The sequence below is a fragment of the Sclerotinia sclerotiorum genome, genomic scaffold (assembly GCF_000146945.2).
Source record: "Sclerotinia sclerotiorum 1980 UF-70 scaffold_25 genomic scaffold, whole genome shotgun sequence".
NCBI lineage: Eukaryota > Fungi > Ascomycota > Leotiomycetes > Helotiales > Sclerotiniaceae > Sclerotinia > Sclerotinia sclerotiorum.
In genome coordinates, this window is record NW_001820811.1 from 169,113 (window position 1) to 186,763 (window position 17,651).

Genomic DNA, 17,651 nt, shown 5'->3' on the forward strand with positions numbered 1-17,651 from the left:
AGGGAGGTAATTACGGAGGACTTGTAGACAAGGTCCGGATAAAATATGTGACCCTGTAGATGGGTTAGTGGATATGGGATGATGGTGACTATGTACCTATGTACCGGCCTTTTGCTTGGAAATGTAATGTAATGGACTCCTCCTCCGCAATTACGAAACTAGGTAGGTAGGTACTAGGTATGGAAAACGGAAGATGGAGAAATATCTTTCATTCATTCATTCGTATTATCATATCATATCATATCATACCTATTCACAAATACATACGGAGTACCAGCACCGATTTCCACAATAAATTCCAGTATCTCAGCGATCGCTACATACGAAGTAGGTACATATCATACTACAGTATTACCAATACCAAATCCCCACCTACATATCCGAATTCCAGGAAAAGGCAAAAAGCAAAAAAGCAAAAATGATGTATTGATGTACAAAAATCCCATCACATGAACGGAAAACAACGGAACCCAATCCTGCGGATGTGACAGCTTGGGATATGGGATATGTATATGGGATGGGGATGGACCCTTTGTACAGCGAGATCTACAGATTATCTTGGTGGGGAAGTGTAGGAAATCTTGTATTTTGGAGGAGAAGGCGGGGATGGGAAGTTGGTTTTGGGGTTTTTAGAGGGGGATGGGGTGGATTTCTGGTGATCTGAACTTTTGGGGAATGGGATGGATGGATGGATTGTTGGGATTGTAGGTTGGTTTTTAGTTGGATTGGATATTTGATTTTTTATTATTTTATTATTGGGAATATTTTATTTTATTTTCTTTTTATTATTATTTTTCAATTATTACTTTGTTCCTTTGTTTATTTGGACAATGAGATCGCGGAATTAAAACTTTTGTTGATAATTCATCGAGATTGAAATTTTTTAAACTAAGAATAGTTTGATGGATGGGGGATCTTGATCTTGGTCTTAAATCCTGATTCGTAAAGGAGCGGATATAGAACGGATAAATAAACGGTGCTGATGGATGTAATAGGATGGGGAATTGTGTTTAGAGTAGAGTACGAAATGATATATTGTGATTTTACCCAGACACAAGCACGAATGAGGCTGAAGAAATAAATTATATCTTGGTTGAGCATCTATACTATGTATGTTTCGGAGTATGGAATAGGATACTCCATAGAGATAATAATCATTCTTCATCGGAAAAGAATCTACTTCCGCATCGAATCCAATGCAATCCAACGGAACATGAAATTCCATCCCTCACCCCCGACCATCATCATTCGTCCTCCTCCACATCCACATCTGCATCTCGTAAATTCTACCTTCCAAGCTCAAATCTCTCAGCAAGAGAAAGGCTGAGAAAGTGGCAAAGCTTAATAATAAGTAATATTCAGCTCTCACGCCAACACAGCAAACACGATATACCCTCGTGATTTCTCCCCATGAATCCTATTGATAGAAACGGCTTGCATGACTTTATTTGCAAGATGTTCAGTTATTTTATGTGCTCCGGAAAATAAGTCATCTGCTTTCGCGTGTAACATGGCTGTTTCGCAAACATACATGATGGACGGGGGGATCGATCTTCTCTGGTTTGGCCTGCTCTGGTCTTGTTTATGACTGACCGACTGACTGGAATTCGCGTGCGGAGTTGTGGGATGCGGTGAGCAGGATGCAGGTGGAGATGAGATCTTCGCGGTTGAAAAGGTCATTTACTGGATGGTGTCATGGATGAGATGGGTTGGTGATGGGAAGGGGATTATGGGGATGATGGGGATGGATGATATGATGGGTGATACATGGTGTTACAATCTGCCCGATATCAGGGCTTGGGATGGATTAGATTATCTTTTTGGGATTTTGAACGAGCTTGACCGAGTATGATATGATATGGATGCTAAGACTTATGATATAGTATGAGATGAGGTGATTCAATATCTGTAATTGTAGATCTGCGGAGTTATGTATGGGGAAATTGGCAGGGCTGAATATGGCATCTATGTGTGTACACTGTACGGAGTATGGATTCAGGTTTCTGGGGTAAGGTTAGAATTTCGATGTATCATGGTGAGTCGCATGACGAAATTAATTGATGAATATTTTTGTGCGTTGTACAATTCGGTGCATCGTATTGTATCGTATCGTATCGCATGGCATAAGCATCATTTCTCATCTTTTCGATTTCAAGGTTCTTTTTACTTTATTATTCATTTTTATATTCATGAATAAATAACAACGTTATGACGAAAACCTGATATTTATTACTTACGAGATATTCCTCCTCAATAGATACCTAATCACAATTACAATAATAAATATAATATACCCATAGTCTAAGTAAAGATCATAGCCCATCCTGATCATCTGCTCTGCAATTTTTCCTAGGATTCAACTCTTCAATGCTTGATTCAATGCTTGAAGAATGGAATGTCTCTTGCGTTGTTGTGCTTTGGCTTATGTTCATGTTCATGTTCATGCTCATGCTCACGTTCATGTTTGTGGATGGACAACGCGAAAATGATCAGGGGTTTCATTATTTCGAATTCATGGTATTCATCGCATCGCATTCCCCCTAATAAACATCATAATAAATTTGATAATTGTGAATCAATCAATCAATCAATCAGTAAGTAAGGCACAGACAGGTACAATGTAACCTTTGCCCTTTGCCCTTTGCACACAACACACCTTTCTACCTGATCGCTCACGCACACTTGGTCGGATCTTCGCGCCGTCATGAACCTTGGAAACCTTGGAAGCTTGGACATCTTGAAATAAATCCGGAGAACAGAGACAGAATCATGGCATGGTGCACCTGAACACCAAAAAAAAAAACCCCCTAGATGAACAAATCATCTTCGTATCTACCCTACCTACCTATCTTCAACAATATTAGCTAATAAGGGAGGAAATTCATGGAAATAGGTACCTACAGTATGAGTAGAACTAGGTATTGTAAGGTTGTATAAAGAAAGGTCATCTGCACATCCTCATACTTACTCGGGTCAGGGCGCGAACAACTCATGAAACAACGTTCATTGATACTGGTATTGTAACTTTGTATTGAAGTCGCTTCGTTTCAACCTCGTTCATATCACATCATGTTACATCCATTCACATTACAGCAGCCTGAAACTTTGGTCAATTGATGTCATGATATAATGTTGAAATATAATCTTAGCTAGGTAAGGTACCTAGATACTCATAGATAGAGAGATATATAATAAGGTTTAGAGCAAACGACTGACCTATTTTATTTGGGTTGGTTTATTGTCAATGTGTTGAAGTCTGGGGGTTGCTGTTGCTGTTTATAGAGATTTTTTGTTTTTATTTTTTTATTTTTTTATTTTTATTTTTTAAATTCTAGAGTAACCTTAAGGTTAACTATTAACCTTATCGTATGGTTGAATTTGAGTTTTTCTAAGCGCTTGAACTAGGTCAGAAGGATATAAAGATTCGCTGCTTGATGTTGTCGATGAGAGTATATACCATTGTAAATAAGAATAGCGAGATGGGAGATGGGAGGCGGAAGACGGGAGATCAGCGTAACGCTTTTACACGCTCTTTAATATTTCTAATTTTAGATTTTTGTTGATGATTTGATCTTGGTTTTGGACTTGAATTTGGATTTTATAATCGAGTGTTTGTTCATCTAGATAATATCATCACTCATTGGAACATCCATTATGACTAAGCTTAAAATAGATGATGGAAATGCTCGCGGTATGTAGGTAGTTGTAGCTATAGTTTACTCTGTACTTTGTAGTAAATCTTATATAAATTACTAAGCTGGAATAGAATGCACACCAGCCATATATGTTGCTGAAATACTAATGGAAAATCGAGGTAGCTATCTATCTACCCAAGTACCAACATACCTCTGTACGTACCTCCTCCATACTTGTAGAAACGTGGGGTTTAAAGTGGGGTAATACTAAGCATTGCATTTCCCCAGAAAATATTGTATTAACATTCTCCTTCCCTTCCTCCCTCCCTATGTATAGTACATAGTATGTATATTAGAATACACTAGACAATTATACACCCCCCAACAAAGAGAATCCGGGGAAGTGCATATACATACTACACACATATATACAAACACACATACATATACAAACACAAGACACGAAGATGAATCCCTCGGGTACAGCTCAGATTAAGAATGCGGGGAACCAGCCAAGAAATGAAACGAGGGACTGCATGTACTGTACTGCATTGATTGATTAAGATATCTTAAGGACAGGAGTTACAGTTTACAATATCTTATTGCTGTATATAGTGATATATTTATTGGTGGGTAACTAGAGGGATTTTTTGTATTTCCTAGGTTTTTGGTTGAGGGGGTTTTGTGGATATGATGGTTGGGAGGGATTTATATATTCTTCTTTCGTTCTTTTCCTCTTCTTCCTTAAAAAAGGTAAGATCTTATAAGCTGCTATGGAGTTGATGAGATTTTCGTTCTCTTCCGTATGTATATGCATATATGCATGCATGCATACATCTAGCAACAGAGTACAATCGAAGTTTCGTTCGTTCGCTCGTTCGTTCATTCCCCTCGTTTCCCTTTTCCGGGGTTCGGGCTCCGGTTCCGGTTCCTGTTCCCGTTCCTGTTTGAAGTACGGTTTGGTTTGGTTTGGTATGGAATAGGCTGTGTGTGTGTAGGTTATTTAAAATGGGAATGGGAATTGAAATGTGAATGTGAAGTGGATGGGTAAAATTATACATTTATTAGGTGACTAGACTTATATATTGTAGGATTAGAACTATATAAAGTCTAAACGGATGACGAAAATACTGTATAGATAAAGTAGATATCAAGAAATTTCCATTCCTTATTAGAATATTACAGACTTTGCAAACTCACCTCCCTTCATAGGTGATGGATATTCGAGATTCATCTCTCTCTTCTTTATTTCATGAACATTTCATTTCATTTTTATTCATCTATAGTATCAAATCTCAGAGTACCTAGGTACTGTAGGACATGATAGTATAGGATAGAATAAAAAATATAATACAATATCCAACCTACTATTTATAAAATAAACTTTCTTTCTTTATATAATCATCGTTATGACGATGTATACATAATCTTATATACTCCCTACTCATCCACGGAGTATAGAAGAATTTAGAAATTAAGCGACCAAATCCCCAAAACACACTGAGCACAATTCATTCATTTCATTCATTTCATCAAGCCTGCCTGTTGAAGATCTTAAAATAGGGTTTCCTTACTTAATACGGAGTACTATGTACGGTACTTATTGTAATACCGGTCGGTAATGAGTGGTATATCTAGCTTTATTTTATTCTTTTCTATACATTACCTAGGTATCGATTATGTATGTACCTATTCATTTATTCGCAGGTGATGAATGGGCTTGTAGCTAATAGATTTGTGTTGATTTTTAAGGCTGGTTGGCTTTAATGAATGGATGGAAGGGTTCCTGTTTGAGAGGTATTGCTTGAGAGGTGTTGCTTGTGCAGATAGATAGATGGATGGTTGGGAGAGGGGTTATAGCACCTAGTAGTTTGATAATGGTCATTTGGAGGGGACTGCTGATTGATGAGGTGTACAGAGGGAGTAGGTAGGATTACTTTGGATGGGTGAGGGGTTAGTTATCGGTGGAGTTACTCCAGGTATAGATGGTTAGGTAAGGTGAAATCTTTACTTTTGGTATCTGATTTTTGGGAGTGGGATTTTATGGATGTTGTTATGATATTGTACGTATCTATTGTTTGTATATGATTGACCCGAGGATATGATACTGCGGATACATACTCCATACAAGTATCCATTCTTCTCATGGGTGAACAAGTGAATGGGGATGTGATGAGGATACATGACCTCAATAGGAAGGAGACCCATCTCCTCAGCTCAGAGCAAAATAAGGATATCCAATTCGATAACGATTGAAGATATGAAATTTGAACACGTGCCGGTACTTCCCATCAATGGATACCAATAATCGCCATCCTTTAATCATACGGAGGCTCCGTATACGAATCAGATGGTATGTGGGTTTTTGTACATCCCCAAACGATTGGGAACAAAGGCTCGGACTTTTGTAACTCAAATTACCGCTAAGTCATTGATGATTTGTAGGTAGTCCGTAGATACAGTACTCGAGTAGGTTGATAGTTTGGGCTTATTTTCGTACAAGTTACAAGTCAAGCCATAACATAACTTACCCCGTATTTGAATCAAATCATAGCCACAAAATCTCCAAAGTCTGGTGGCCCTGACAAATATCCGGGTTGTGATCAATGGACGGTCATTGATAGGGTCTGTATGTACTAGGTACTTACTTGTACATTCTGCTTGAACAGTGAGCCGGGCGCTTTTGCTATGTGCACATGATCATTACTTTGTCGGTAATTTGTCTTGTTCATCTTGTCCATCCTGTTCATCCTGTTCATCCCACTCATTAATGCATAGTTCTTACGAAATACTTGGTATCCTGTGGGCGGCGAAGTCGATTCCTTATGAATTGATACGATGTGGTTGTAAGAGAGAGGAAGGGTAAAGAAAGCCTCGGCGTATAAGTTTGGTAGATTCATGTATTCTTTATGGGGGCAAACCCAGCCCTCGAACCCCCATAGCTCGCTGCGCTCGAATTGTTGCAAAGATCCGCTGTGAAGATTTCGGTCGACATTATACTCCGTATCTACCTAAACATCCAATTGATACCAATAGGTTTGACATGAGTAATCACATCAACTCGAATCAGCCACAGGAGTGATTGCATATGAAAGCAATGACCTATCGTCAGTTAGAGTTGGGTTTTGATGATTGACTGAGTCAGATTGTAATTGTAACACAAAGGACATTCTTATTTTGAAGCTACGAAGTATATACTTTTCTTATTACTCTCTTTCGATTAGTCGAGTCGAATTATTACTCTTTTCTACTTACTTTCATGTCTAGCTTAACTCATTTCCCCATCACGTCTTTTCACATCTTCCACATTTATTTAACCCACCCTCTTGTCTGGACCTCATGGCATGGCGAAAGTAAAAAGCTCGGAAGGCTTCTTTCAATCATAACCAGGGGTAAAAGGTGAAAAGGAAACAAGGATCAGGAAAGTATGGAACCGATCACAGATTGTCTTCAGGTTTTGAGAAATCTGAGCACATGAATAAATATACTTACTCCTAGTGACCTAGGTAAATGAATGAAATGAATCCTGGACCAGTAAATCCAGTCCCTTGAAAAGTTCCCGTAATCACTCGAATAGGATTAGTCGGTCGCTTTCGAAAATGAAAAAGGGCCGTTAAGTTAAACCAAAGTAAGAAATAGTCAATAAGAGTGAATGACCCAAATGACTCGATCGGTCATAGAGTATTGATAATTGTCAAACATTAACTAATACTGAATTGGGCATCACTCCTGTCAAAGGGGAAAGACTATTTATCACTATCACACACTAATGAATTAGTATTCTTTTTTTTTCCCTTTCCTTAAGTCAGTTCACTTAAAATACTCATATCCACTCCACCGGGGAAGAGAAAAGATCAGAAATCTAGCCCTGCTTTCAATGCTTTGCTTTGCTTTCTTTTCCCTTCTCATATCAAAACTAAACTCTCATCACCCCCCGTTTATTAAACCCCAAAGTTTGAACCTAACTTGACTTTACCTGATTTGACCTAACCTGACTTGACTTGATTTTAATTCACCGACAATTTGGACTGAATAGAGCAAGTGGTGAAGAGAAAGGGAAAAATAAAAAAAGATCCACAGTTTTTTTCCCGCCTTTCTGCTGGTAAAGCTAAATGATCAAGGTAGTCTAAAAGAAAGCCGACCAGCACATACAAATCCATTTTCAACAACTTCTAGATGTTCTTATTATAATCCACAGACAACCCACCAAGAACCATTTTACCTACAATAACATCATCTTATCACCGTCCTTCCTATTCAACATCAACATTTACACTACTTGAACAACAATTCATGTCAGTGTAACAAGAACATTTGATCGATTACAAATCTTCATACAGATTCCTCTCGATTCTTCCAAATAAACTTACCATTCACATACATTCATCATTCCTGCAGCTCGCCGGAACGTCGATTGAAACGAACGCAAAGGCAATTTATTCCGAAAGTGTATCCTTTACCTACTTATCTCACACCCACACCCACATCCGTCACCTCGTTTTCTCCTCCACACTTTCAACCCCAACTTAAACCTACCTACATACAACCCACGTCAAAATCCTGAAGATCCCTTTCAACGACCCTTTATTCAACCATCCTCTTCGACAATACTCTACATTGACTATTGTGAATACAAATACGAGAACGAGTACGAAAGATTCCATCAATAACAAATCAACATTCCTCCACGATTTCGCGATTGAGTCGCGATTTCTCCCCGCAGTCGTGCCTTCACTCCCACAACAGCTCGTGCGTTCGAGCAAAAAAGACTATCATCATGCCTTCCAGATTAAATGCGCCGGTCTTAACCGTCGATGCCAAACTCATTCATAAAGTTGACACTAGAAATGTTGAGAACCTTTACAGCATGTGGACTGGTAAGTTTACTTCCTCTTCACAATCACATCATGGAATTGTTACGCGTGTAACATTCCTATGATTCAAGACGCTAACGTTTCTTCATAGTTTTCTCTAGATGTGCTGGCTCATTAGAAGAAGGTCGAAGATTAGAGAACTTAAGTTGGAGATTATGGACACGAGAAACCTTTTGCTGTGAACCAACCTCAGAAGCAAATGCTACCACACCCGCAATCTCGATATCCTCAAGAAGTTCCGAAGGTCAATATTCGAATGACGTTCCAGAATTAAGCGGAAGTTTAGATTCAGTCGTCGATGAAGAAGCAATCGAATTCGAAGAGAGTACCGACGCTTCCCCTCTCGATATCTCCCATCCACAAATCCACAGACAAGATTCCTGCAATAGCAGAAGTCGAGGAAGAGAACGCCACATTACACCTAATGACTTAGAGAAGATGGTTATCACTATCAAGGAAAAGAAAGATTTGGCTCCTCTCACCATCACCACACCTTACCTTGCGCCACTCGCTGAGAGAATCCCGCAATTCACCCAACCACAATATGAATCATCTGCCACGGTAGCAGAGTCTTCATCAGCCAATTCATCAGCTCAATCCGCCACCACTCAATCATCTATTGCCATCTCTGAAAAGGGTGCCACCTCGGTTGTGAAAGGTTTCTCACTTTCACCAGCACATGTCAGCAGCTCAATGCGTTCAATGCCACTCAACACTGCGCCATCATCAATCCCAACTGCCGATATCGTCGCAGCAGATACATCAAAAGTACTCGCACCAAAGAAGAAGCAGATGTTCGCTCTTGGTGGATCTTCAGGTGAAGACTCGCTAAGTGAACAAGCAGTTTCCATGGACAACAAACCATTAACCCTTCAAAAGAAGAAGCCAGCTAAATTCAGCTTCGGTGGATCATCAAACGAAGATGAGAGTTCTTTACCAAACAGAATGCAACCACGCAGCTCATTAACTGACAAACTCCAAAAGCCTTTGGCTAAGAAGCAAACTTCATTCCAAGAAGAAGTTGCCACGAGAACCATTCAAGAGGAGGTATTCGATGATGATGTTTTCGAGACTGATGACGAGGAAGATGTTGATGAGAGCGCCATTGACGATGATGATGATTCTTCTGATTGGGAGGATTCAGTTGAGGATAGTGGAAACGCAAGCATCGATGATAAGACCTTCTTTCAACGAGTCGACTCGAGACCACAACTTACCTCAAGAAGATCATTAATTACTACAATGCTCCACCAAAATGATCGTGCTCAAGCACTTGCCACCGAGGCTTCTCGATCAACACCTGCTCTTAGACGTTCCCGAAATTCTTCACCAAACGGTCCTTCTCTTGCAGCATCACCAGAATCCGATGAAGCTCCTCTCATGATGAGAGGACTTAAACCAATTGCCGAAGTTCCTCGTGGAGCTCAACCAATCATCAAAACAACTACGAACACCACCGCACATCACCAAGCACTCTCACCAAGAACCACAAGACGAAACATGCTCGCCACCGAATTGACTGTCAGTCTTCGCCAAAACCTCCTCTGGGAAAGAAGACAAAAGTCATCGGTCAACGAAGCTGCTGCTGCTCTTAAACGAAGACATACTGCACACGATGTTGCAAACCTTAAACAATACCCTGAGAAAGTTTATATGGATAAGGATGATCAAGCTCTTAACTCAAGCTGGAATCAATACTTCAGTCAAGGGTTAGGAGAGTATCATTCTAAAGGATGGTAGATTTTTGAACACTACCTCGTGTTAGTCGCATAATGTAATGGTTCTCTCTTTTGCGCATCGAGTAACAACAGTGGTATATAATTTATATGTTTGACTTTATGTTACATTTTGGTACATAAAGTCCTACAATGACTTCACAGTCAACTGCATTCATCGTCATGGAGTTTCTTGGTATAGAAACATGACGTGCGGATCATTATACGGCATAGCATTGGGCACGAATTAATGTCTTTTTGCTTTTTCAGTTTGCATTATAGCGATTGTTTTACAACACAGGATTCGGAGGGTTATTTGTCTGCTTTTTTCTTTTCATTTTTTATTCTTCTTTTACATATTCACATAGCGATTGAGGAAGAAAAGAGGTCAAACTTCCACACAAATCATTTTCAGGGCGTTTACACTTTGTTTCGGGCATAAATTCATACTTTGGTATGAAATTTGTTCAATGCCCACACAATTTGGGAGGGAAAGAGACTGGGTATGGGAACTAACTGGAATGGGAATTATTGGTTGGGTGTTCTTTTTTTTTTTTTCCTTTTTACACAAAAGCTTTGCCGGGAAAGCAAAATGAATGAAGGGAAAGATTAATTTCTTTACCCATCTTTTTAAGTGTTTTGATACCAGCAAACTTCTTTACTGGCGTTGGGATGATACCATGGATTTTTTAAGAAGAAAAATCCTTTTTAGTTTTGCTTTCCCTCTTTGAGAGATAAGATTACTATGAACCTCTTGATAAGGTGGCATGGAATCTTTGTATATGATCTGGATGGATGGCAATGGAAATGGAAATGGGAGGAATAGGAATAGGATTGGCAGTGGATGATTTAAAAGTTTAAGGAGAACAGTACTTGTATTATGACTTGCATAGCAAGCAAGATTAGATAGTTAGTGAGTGAATGACTCAATTGAAGGAGAAGAGGGGAATGAAAATGAATATAATTTTAAATAAATTGACTTGATTATTTGTGATTTTGTGAACGTGGATAGGGTGAGTGAGTGTGAATTGTATGTGTAATGTGAGTCTGAATGTGAGTGTGATTCGACTTATTATTATTACCATTGAAAGATCTGATGATAGGTATTATACTTACTCATATTAACTTACTCATTTTGATAAGTCTAAACGTACAAGCGGGTGACTAGCTATACTATACTATATAAATAGGAATAGGAATAGAAATGGAAATGATAATGGGAATTGAAATTATAACAGGGATGAAGGAAAAACTGGTGGTGGTTGTGGAAGATTACTTTGGTTTATCGTTTGGGAGGGTTTAGGCGGGATTGGGAGAGATTGGTTTATAGAAGGGGGGATAGATTTTGGAGGCATGGGAAAGGTAAGTGGATGAAAGGGATGAGGGAGATGAGTAGAAGGAAGGGGGAAGGTGGGAAAGGAGATTGAGATTGGGTATTTTTCTTTCTCCTTGAGAGGGGGAGGGGGGGTTGTGTTCGTTTGGGATGGTTTAGGGATGGGTTAGGGATTTTGGGGTGATGAGGTGATAGGGAGAGAAAAGGGTCTAAAATTGATAAAAGAGAGGGAGGAGGGATTTAAAATAGGAGTTGGAGGGTAGGTAAGTTAAGCTATAAAACTGGGATGGATGGTTAGGGCTATGTAGGGGAGTAGGATGGGGATGGGGATAGAGATGGAAATGAAAATGGATATATATGATGGGATGATTAGATGTGGTATGGTGTGGTATGCTGCGGTATAATGGGTAGTAGCTAGAGAATGATAAGCTGAGCTGGTGTGAGCTGGTGTGAGAATGAATAGATTGATGGGGTGGTGGGTAGGTAGGTAAGTAGGTAAGAAGAGGGAAGAGTAGGGAAGAGTAGGGAAGAGTAGGGAGTGAGATGGAGGATGAGGATGGTTGATGAAAGGGAGGAGGAAAATGAGGGGGAAAATGAGGGGGAAAATGAGGGGGAAAATGAGGGGGAAAATGAGAGGGAAAATGAGAGGAAGAGTGAGAGTGGAATTTGATTAGACTATAAGTCTAGTACCCCACTTTTCGGCCACCCTTTCACACCAAAAATCGTGATTTTCACCTATTAATATTTCAACAAAAAATGAATGAAATTAATTGAAATTTTAATTATAGATTTATTATATGATTATTCATTGATTCTCATAATTTCAAACTTTTCACGATTTTATTGATTAAAATATAAATGATTGAAATTACAGTTTTCAATTTGTATAAAATTTATAAAACTTGAAAACTTTTAATAACTTTTCAACAAAAATCATTAAAAATAAATCGTGGATTTTTTTTCAAATATTTATATTATAATTTATCAGATAAAAATTTTTTTGAAAAAAAAATTTGCAGATTTTGTTTTATTGATCTTTATATTTTACTCCATAGAAAATTTTATATAAAGAAATATTCAATTGATAATGAAACAATAACTACTAAACATTCTTCAAAATAAATTAATCTAAATAATCAATTGTGATTCAAATATTTTAAAAAAATTTATAATTTATTTTTAATAAATTTTGTTGAAAAGTTATCAAAGGTTTTTAAGTTTTATAAATTTGTATATAAATGTCACGATTCACCATTAGGATTAGTGTCTTGGGATGAAAAGGAATCACGTGATAAGGAGCCCTGAGGAGCCAGAAAGCTCCTAGGGGCTCCCTTTATCGATCATTATATAGTCAGAGTAGTTTCATAGTTTAGGAGCTTCGTGCTCAACTTAGTTATCAATTAGTTTATCTACATTCTACTTGATCTAGTAACGAATTCATTTCCAAGTGAATACCAGTGATAAAGCCTTAACCCACAACTACCAACCAGACGAAAACCTTAGGCAGCCGCTGCCTTCGGTACAGTATCGTTACATATATATACATTATAGCTAGGTATATACACCTATATATTGTGTGTACTGTGTTGTATACTATTATACGATAAAGAATAAATAAAGCTCCCCTTTTATATAAACCGCGTCGAAGCTGAATTCCATCGAAGTATTTCCTAATAAAGTCTTGATGAGGACGGGCTTCATGATAATGAAATGATATATCAGGCGTGTGTCACGATGTGGAATTTGACCGTGATACTATGGTGGGTAAGTTTAAGGTTAGATTAGACTGTAAATCTTTTTAATGGGTGATAAAAATACAATTACAGAATGTTTCTAGAAGGATAAGTTTTGGAAGTCATGTTCTCCTCGCTGAATATGGATCGGGTTTTGGGTACATATGATTAAGATAGTGATGATTTATTTGATGGTCGTGGGATGGGATGGGAAATGATGGGATGATTAGATGTAATGTGGATGAGGGAAGATGTAAGAAGGGAAGGAATTAGGCGAGATGTTTAGGGGATGAAAAGGAGGGGGTTGATTTGGGAAGATATTTCGGGGTGTTGATGTTAGTGCTGTAAAGTAGTATTCATGTATATTTATGTATGATGATGACAGAAATGAGGTGGGATATCGAAGAAATATCATTGTTTTAATTATATGAATTAAATTGAATATTTAAAAATATAGAATGATATAAAGGATTGATAAATCAGTTCCCCAAACTCCAAATACAAACCTACCGTCCACAGAAACAAATCATTACAATATGTAAGATATATCTATAACTATGATTATAAATCTCCATCTTAACCCCCACTACTCGGAATCACTGTAGGAATATCTGAATTCTTCAAAATATCATGTAGCATCAAGACCAACGAGTTGAACCCTTGAGACCAGTCATCATACACAATCAATGAATGGTACTGTCATCATGAGTACTACTCTACCTATTACCGCACCACAATTTTCATTATTTATTTCAATTATTATCTCATATCATATCACACGTATAATCAACCGATACAGATGAAATAGAACACAATACAATAGATAAATAAATAAATAAAAAATAAAAATCTCAGTTCATATATTCTTTGTTCAAAAAATCCTACTCGGAAAAGCACCGTGAAACAAAACCTACCAATTTAGGGGTAACAATCTGGTCGCGTGGTCTAGATATAGAGGTACGTACGGGTATTTTTAGCTGGGGTTCAAAAGGAAGGGTCTGTACCGAGTGAGACTGTTGCGCTATTCAATCCTACATTATTATAAATATTATAATTCATAAACGTCGATGGGATGGATGTACGGAGTGGGTGATGGATGGATGAATGACATTTTGATAGGAGTGAGAGTGTGCCTGCCATCTCTCGTTAGATGGGCTGAATTTGATGGCTGGTCAGCGAATGTCAGAATGGAATTTGCTTTTTTGGTGGGTCTATATTTGGATGCTATTGGTGTTGGTGGATGAATGTTATTTGTATCGTTGAAGAAGGATTTGATCATGATGAGATGATGAGATGAAATTGTGATAAGGTGGGGATGGTCACCTTCATTGAAGAAATTTTTGGAGATGGATTGTGGGGGTGAAGTACAGTAAGCTACTTTGAAGATTAAGAATTATATTCGCTTTCATATTGGATATAGATATCAAAAGAGGATATAGGATGAAGGTGGGTAAGAAAGGTAAGATTTCATTCCAAAGGGTAGGGTACATCAATTATCTTCAATCAAACAGTCACGCATCCTCCTTTCCCCACGCTCGGTAATCCACATATTACTATTACCATTATCGAGATAGAAATATCGTAATCTATCTGTCCTACTATCATCTACAGAGGCTTCCAAACACCGGATATACACAGAAACTCAGCATACCCCAAACTTCAAATCAAAGGAGGGGGTGGCAATTTGTCTTGCCTATCTGATCCATCTAATCGCACATCTCAATCCCACAAGGCTTCCCACACAAAACCACTCACCTATCTAAGCCTATTACGAAGTCACAAATATAGAAAGTCTCCCAGGACCGTCTCCCCATACTGCGCATCAACAATATCACATCCATCTCATGACCAATAATCTGAACAAAAAAACGCCTGTCTGGGTAAGGTATAGAAAAGAAAATGATACCTAAATACATGTCTATCAACGGCACGGCGCGTAAATGCCACCTACCTACCGCACGAAACACAATTCTCACGTAGAGAGGAGTAATTGGAGCGCCAAAGAGCTCTCAGCCCGGTGGAGAACAAACCGTTTGTAACATCCCCATTCTTCAGGGCTTCGCTTGGTTTTGGGATACAGACGGAGAAATACAATCCAATGTACTTAGGTTACCATGCACAATGAATGAATGACCAGGGGATAATTATCCCACGGAACACAATGCCCATTTTTGATCTCACAGATGATCCCAAAAATTTAATTGTGTGTGTAATGTGTGTTGTGCATGCATAACGGCGGTGAAGAGCCAGAATGCCTCATGGAGTTTTTTATATTTTCTAGAATAATAAGGTTTGTAAAAATGTTGAATATGTTTCTAATGGAATTTTCTCATTGGTTGATTATTGTTTTGAGGTGCGGGTGATAGATATGTAGGAGCACGATGTACGCCAGCTTGCGACGGCGGGGTGAGATTGTTTGGATATTCATCAATACTTTCTTTATATGAATATGTCTAACGGCGCGCTTATAATATTCTGCAGTAAAGGGTAAACGCTTGCTTATGGATAGATGTGCTAGGAGGGACCTGAGTTTAGTTTCTTTTTTAATTGAATCTTTAACCTTATTGTTGGAATGTCTGATTAATATTTCTTGAATAAAATTTTATATTAGATGACATTGATAAAGAAACGAAGTGGGATACCCCCTTGTCAGCAGTATACATAAAAAACCGAGCTTGAGCTCCAACCTCTTTGCTTTGGCATTGTACGAATGTACTGTAATGAGCGTAACGCTTTCTATCTTGGTACTCTATTACTCCGCAATATGTATTTATGCATTTGTATATTTGTACAGGCTATCTTCTGTAGGTACCAAAGAGTAATCCAACCACCGAACCATCAGTTAAACTGGTCTGTGATAAAATCAGACCCCGCATAAAACACTGATACCAATATCTTCAAAATCTTAACCTAACCTCACATCTCCCACGGACGGCCCTTTCCTACCCATTGTAAGTATCTGGCTTCTGTAGTAGAAAACCAGATTTTTCCATCTTACTAGTATTGACACTCACAATTATTTCATACATTAAAAAGAAAAGCCGAATCTAAAGCTAAATACCGGCGCCGGTATGCCGCAAAAGAATCTTACATAGTAGTGCCGGGAGCAGTACATACAGTAGTGACGGAATCAAGCGATGCATCAATTTTTCCAAGACTTTAGGTTATCACTACTATGCCCGTAAGGATTCGATGCTCTGGATTAATCACATGAAAAGTCCTCTCCTTTTCTCTTTTTTCAGTGAACTACGGCACTACTCTGTGCAAAATTTAGACCAAACCGGCTTCCTATTTGGAGGATTCCGATATACAATGTGGTATAGTTACGTTCCAGATCTGAAGCGGCGGTGCCCATGCTATGTAAAAGGAGGAGGTGATCAGAGCTGTACACGCTTATCCACTGTATTTTTTATCAGGGTAAGTATGGGGATGGAGTCGGCCATGAACAAGTAATGTCCCTAAAGTACTACTCCTAAATCTGGGAAATACAATGATGGATTATATAAAAACGATAATAAATAGGGCCGTGAGGAAGATATTTTTCATTTCCTTACTACTTTTTCGCAGAAAGAGGTCCACTTAGTGGTAAATAGTAGAAGAGAGCGTATTGAAAGAGAAAGATGGTCAGGGACAATGCATGCTTGATTGCTTGTGAGCTGGTAGGGCTGGAGTACAGATGGAGATGGAGTGGTGCAGATGTACAAACGTACAGGCGGTATAGTTTGTCAAAAGAGCTCTGGAGCTCGTGTGTGTGTGCCAGCTGGATGGTTGAGAGGACAATAGGTGGATGCGGCGATGATATTTGCCCGCACCAACGTTCGACGAACGAACATGTATCTATTTACGAGCGAGTTTAGGGATGATAATTCTCACAAGGTGGAGTTCCGCCGGTATACGCACATGCAGATGCAGATTTTAGATACCGGAAGTGGGTAGAAATATTTTGTGGTAATGTTGCATTAGGCAGTGGTTAATGATTGAGTCAAGTGGAGATGATATTCAGGGTATTTTGGCTATGCTCGTTCAATTTATTTCATCTTCGGTAAAATGAAGGAGGCGGTAATCTTCAAAACCTGCAGGCTGCATGATTATCTCTAAGACCCATCACTATCTTCCACCGAGTAGAGTATGTATGAAACCAACGGTCATGATTCTTAGCCAATCGTAAATTCATCCATTCAAATATCTTTAAAATATAAATGGTGGCACAAAGCTGACAGCTTGTGATATACGAAGAATTTCGGCTTCCTCATTCATCATCCATCATCAATTTTGATAGGCATTAATGTCTGGATAACCAGGGTTCCTCAAATGTCAGAGTCTTGAAGCCCCAAGAATCTGAATTCCCCAGCTGGACAAGC

At 38.6% G+C, this 17,651-nt stretch overlaps 4 protein-coding genes across 4 annotated transcripts; 3 read left to right on the plus strand and 1 right to left on the minus strand.

Moving 5' to 3' along the window:
• Positions 1-2,030: 2,030 nt before the first annotated feature.
• On the minus strand, positions 2,031-2,736 carry SS1G_13441 (predicted protein; the record flags this gene model as incomplete). Its single annotated transcript, XM_001585507.1, has 3 exons — positions 2,031-2,166; positions 2,238-2,261; positions 2,657-2,736. The coding sequence occupies 3 exons, from the start codon at positions 2,734-2,736 to the stop codon at positions 2,031-2,033; spliced, it is 240 nt and encodes a 79-aa protein (XP_001585557.1).
• Positions 2,737-3,654: 918 nt separating this feature from the next.
• SS1G_13442 (predicted protein) lies at positions 3,655-4,586 on the plus strand (the record flags this gene model as incomplete). Its single annotated transcript, XM_001585508.1, has 3 exons — positions 3,655-3,691; positions 3,767-3,850; positions 4,477-4,586. 3 exons carry the CDS (start codon positions 3,655-3,657, stop codon positions 4,584-4,586), a joined length of 231 nt encoding a protein of 76 aa, XP_001585558.1.
• A 3,826-nt stretch (positions 4,587-8,412) lies between these two features.
• Positions 8,413-10,249, plus strand: SS1G_13443 (hypothetical protein; the record flags this gene model as incomplete). Its single annotated transcript, XM_001585509.1, has 2 exons — positions 8,413-8,512; positions 8,601-10,249. 2 exons carry the CDS (start codon positions 8,413-8,415, stop codon positions 10,247-10,249), a joined length of 1,749 nt encoding a protein of 582 aa, XP_001585559.1.
• A 5,202-nt stretch (positions 10,250-15,451) lies between these two features.
• On the plus strand, positions 15,452-16,453 carry SS1G_13444 (predicted protein; the record flags this gene model as incomplete). Its single annotated transcript, XM_001585510.1, has 2 exons — positions 15,452-15,495; positions 16,327-16,453. The coding sequence occupies 2 exons, from the start codon at positions 15,452-15,454 to the stop codon at positions 16,451-16,453; spliced, it is 171 nt and encodes a 56-aa protein (XP_001585560.1).
• Positions 16,454-17,651: the final 1,198 nt, after the last annotated feature.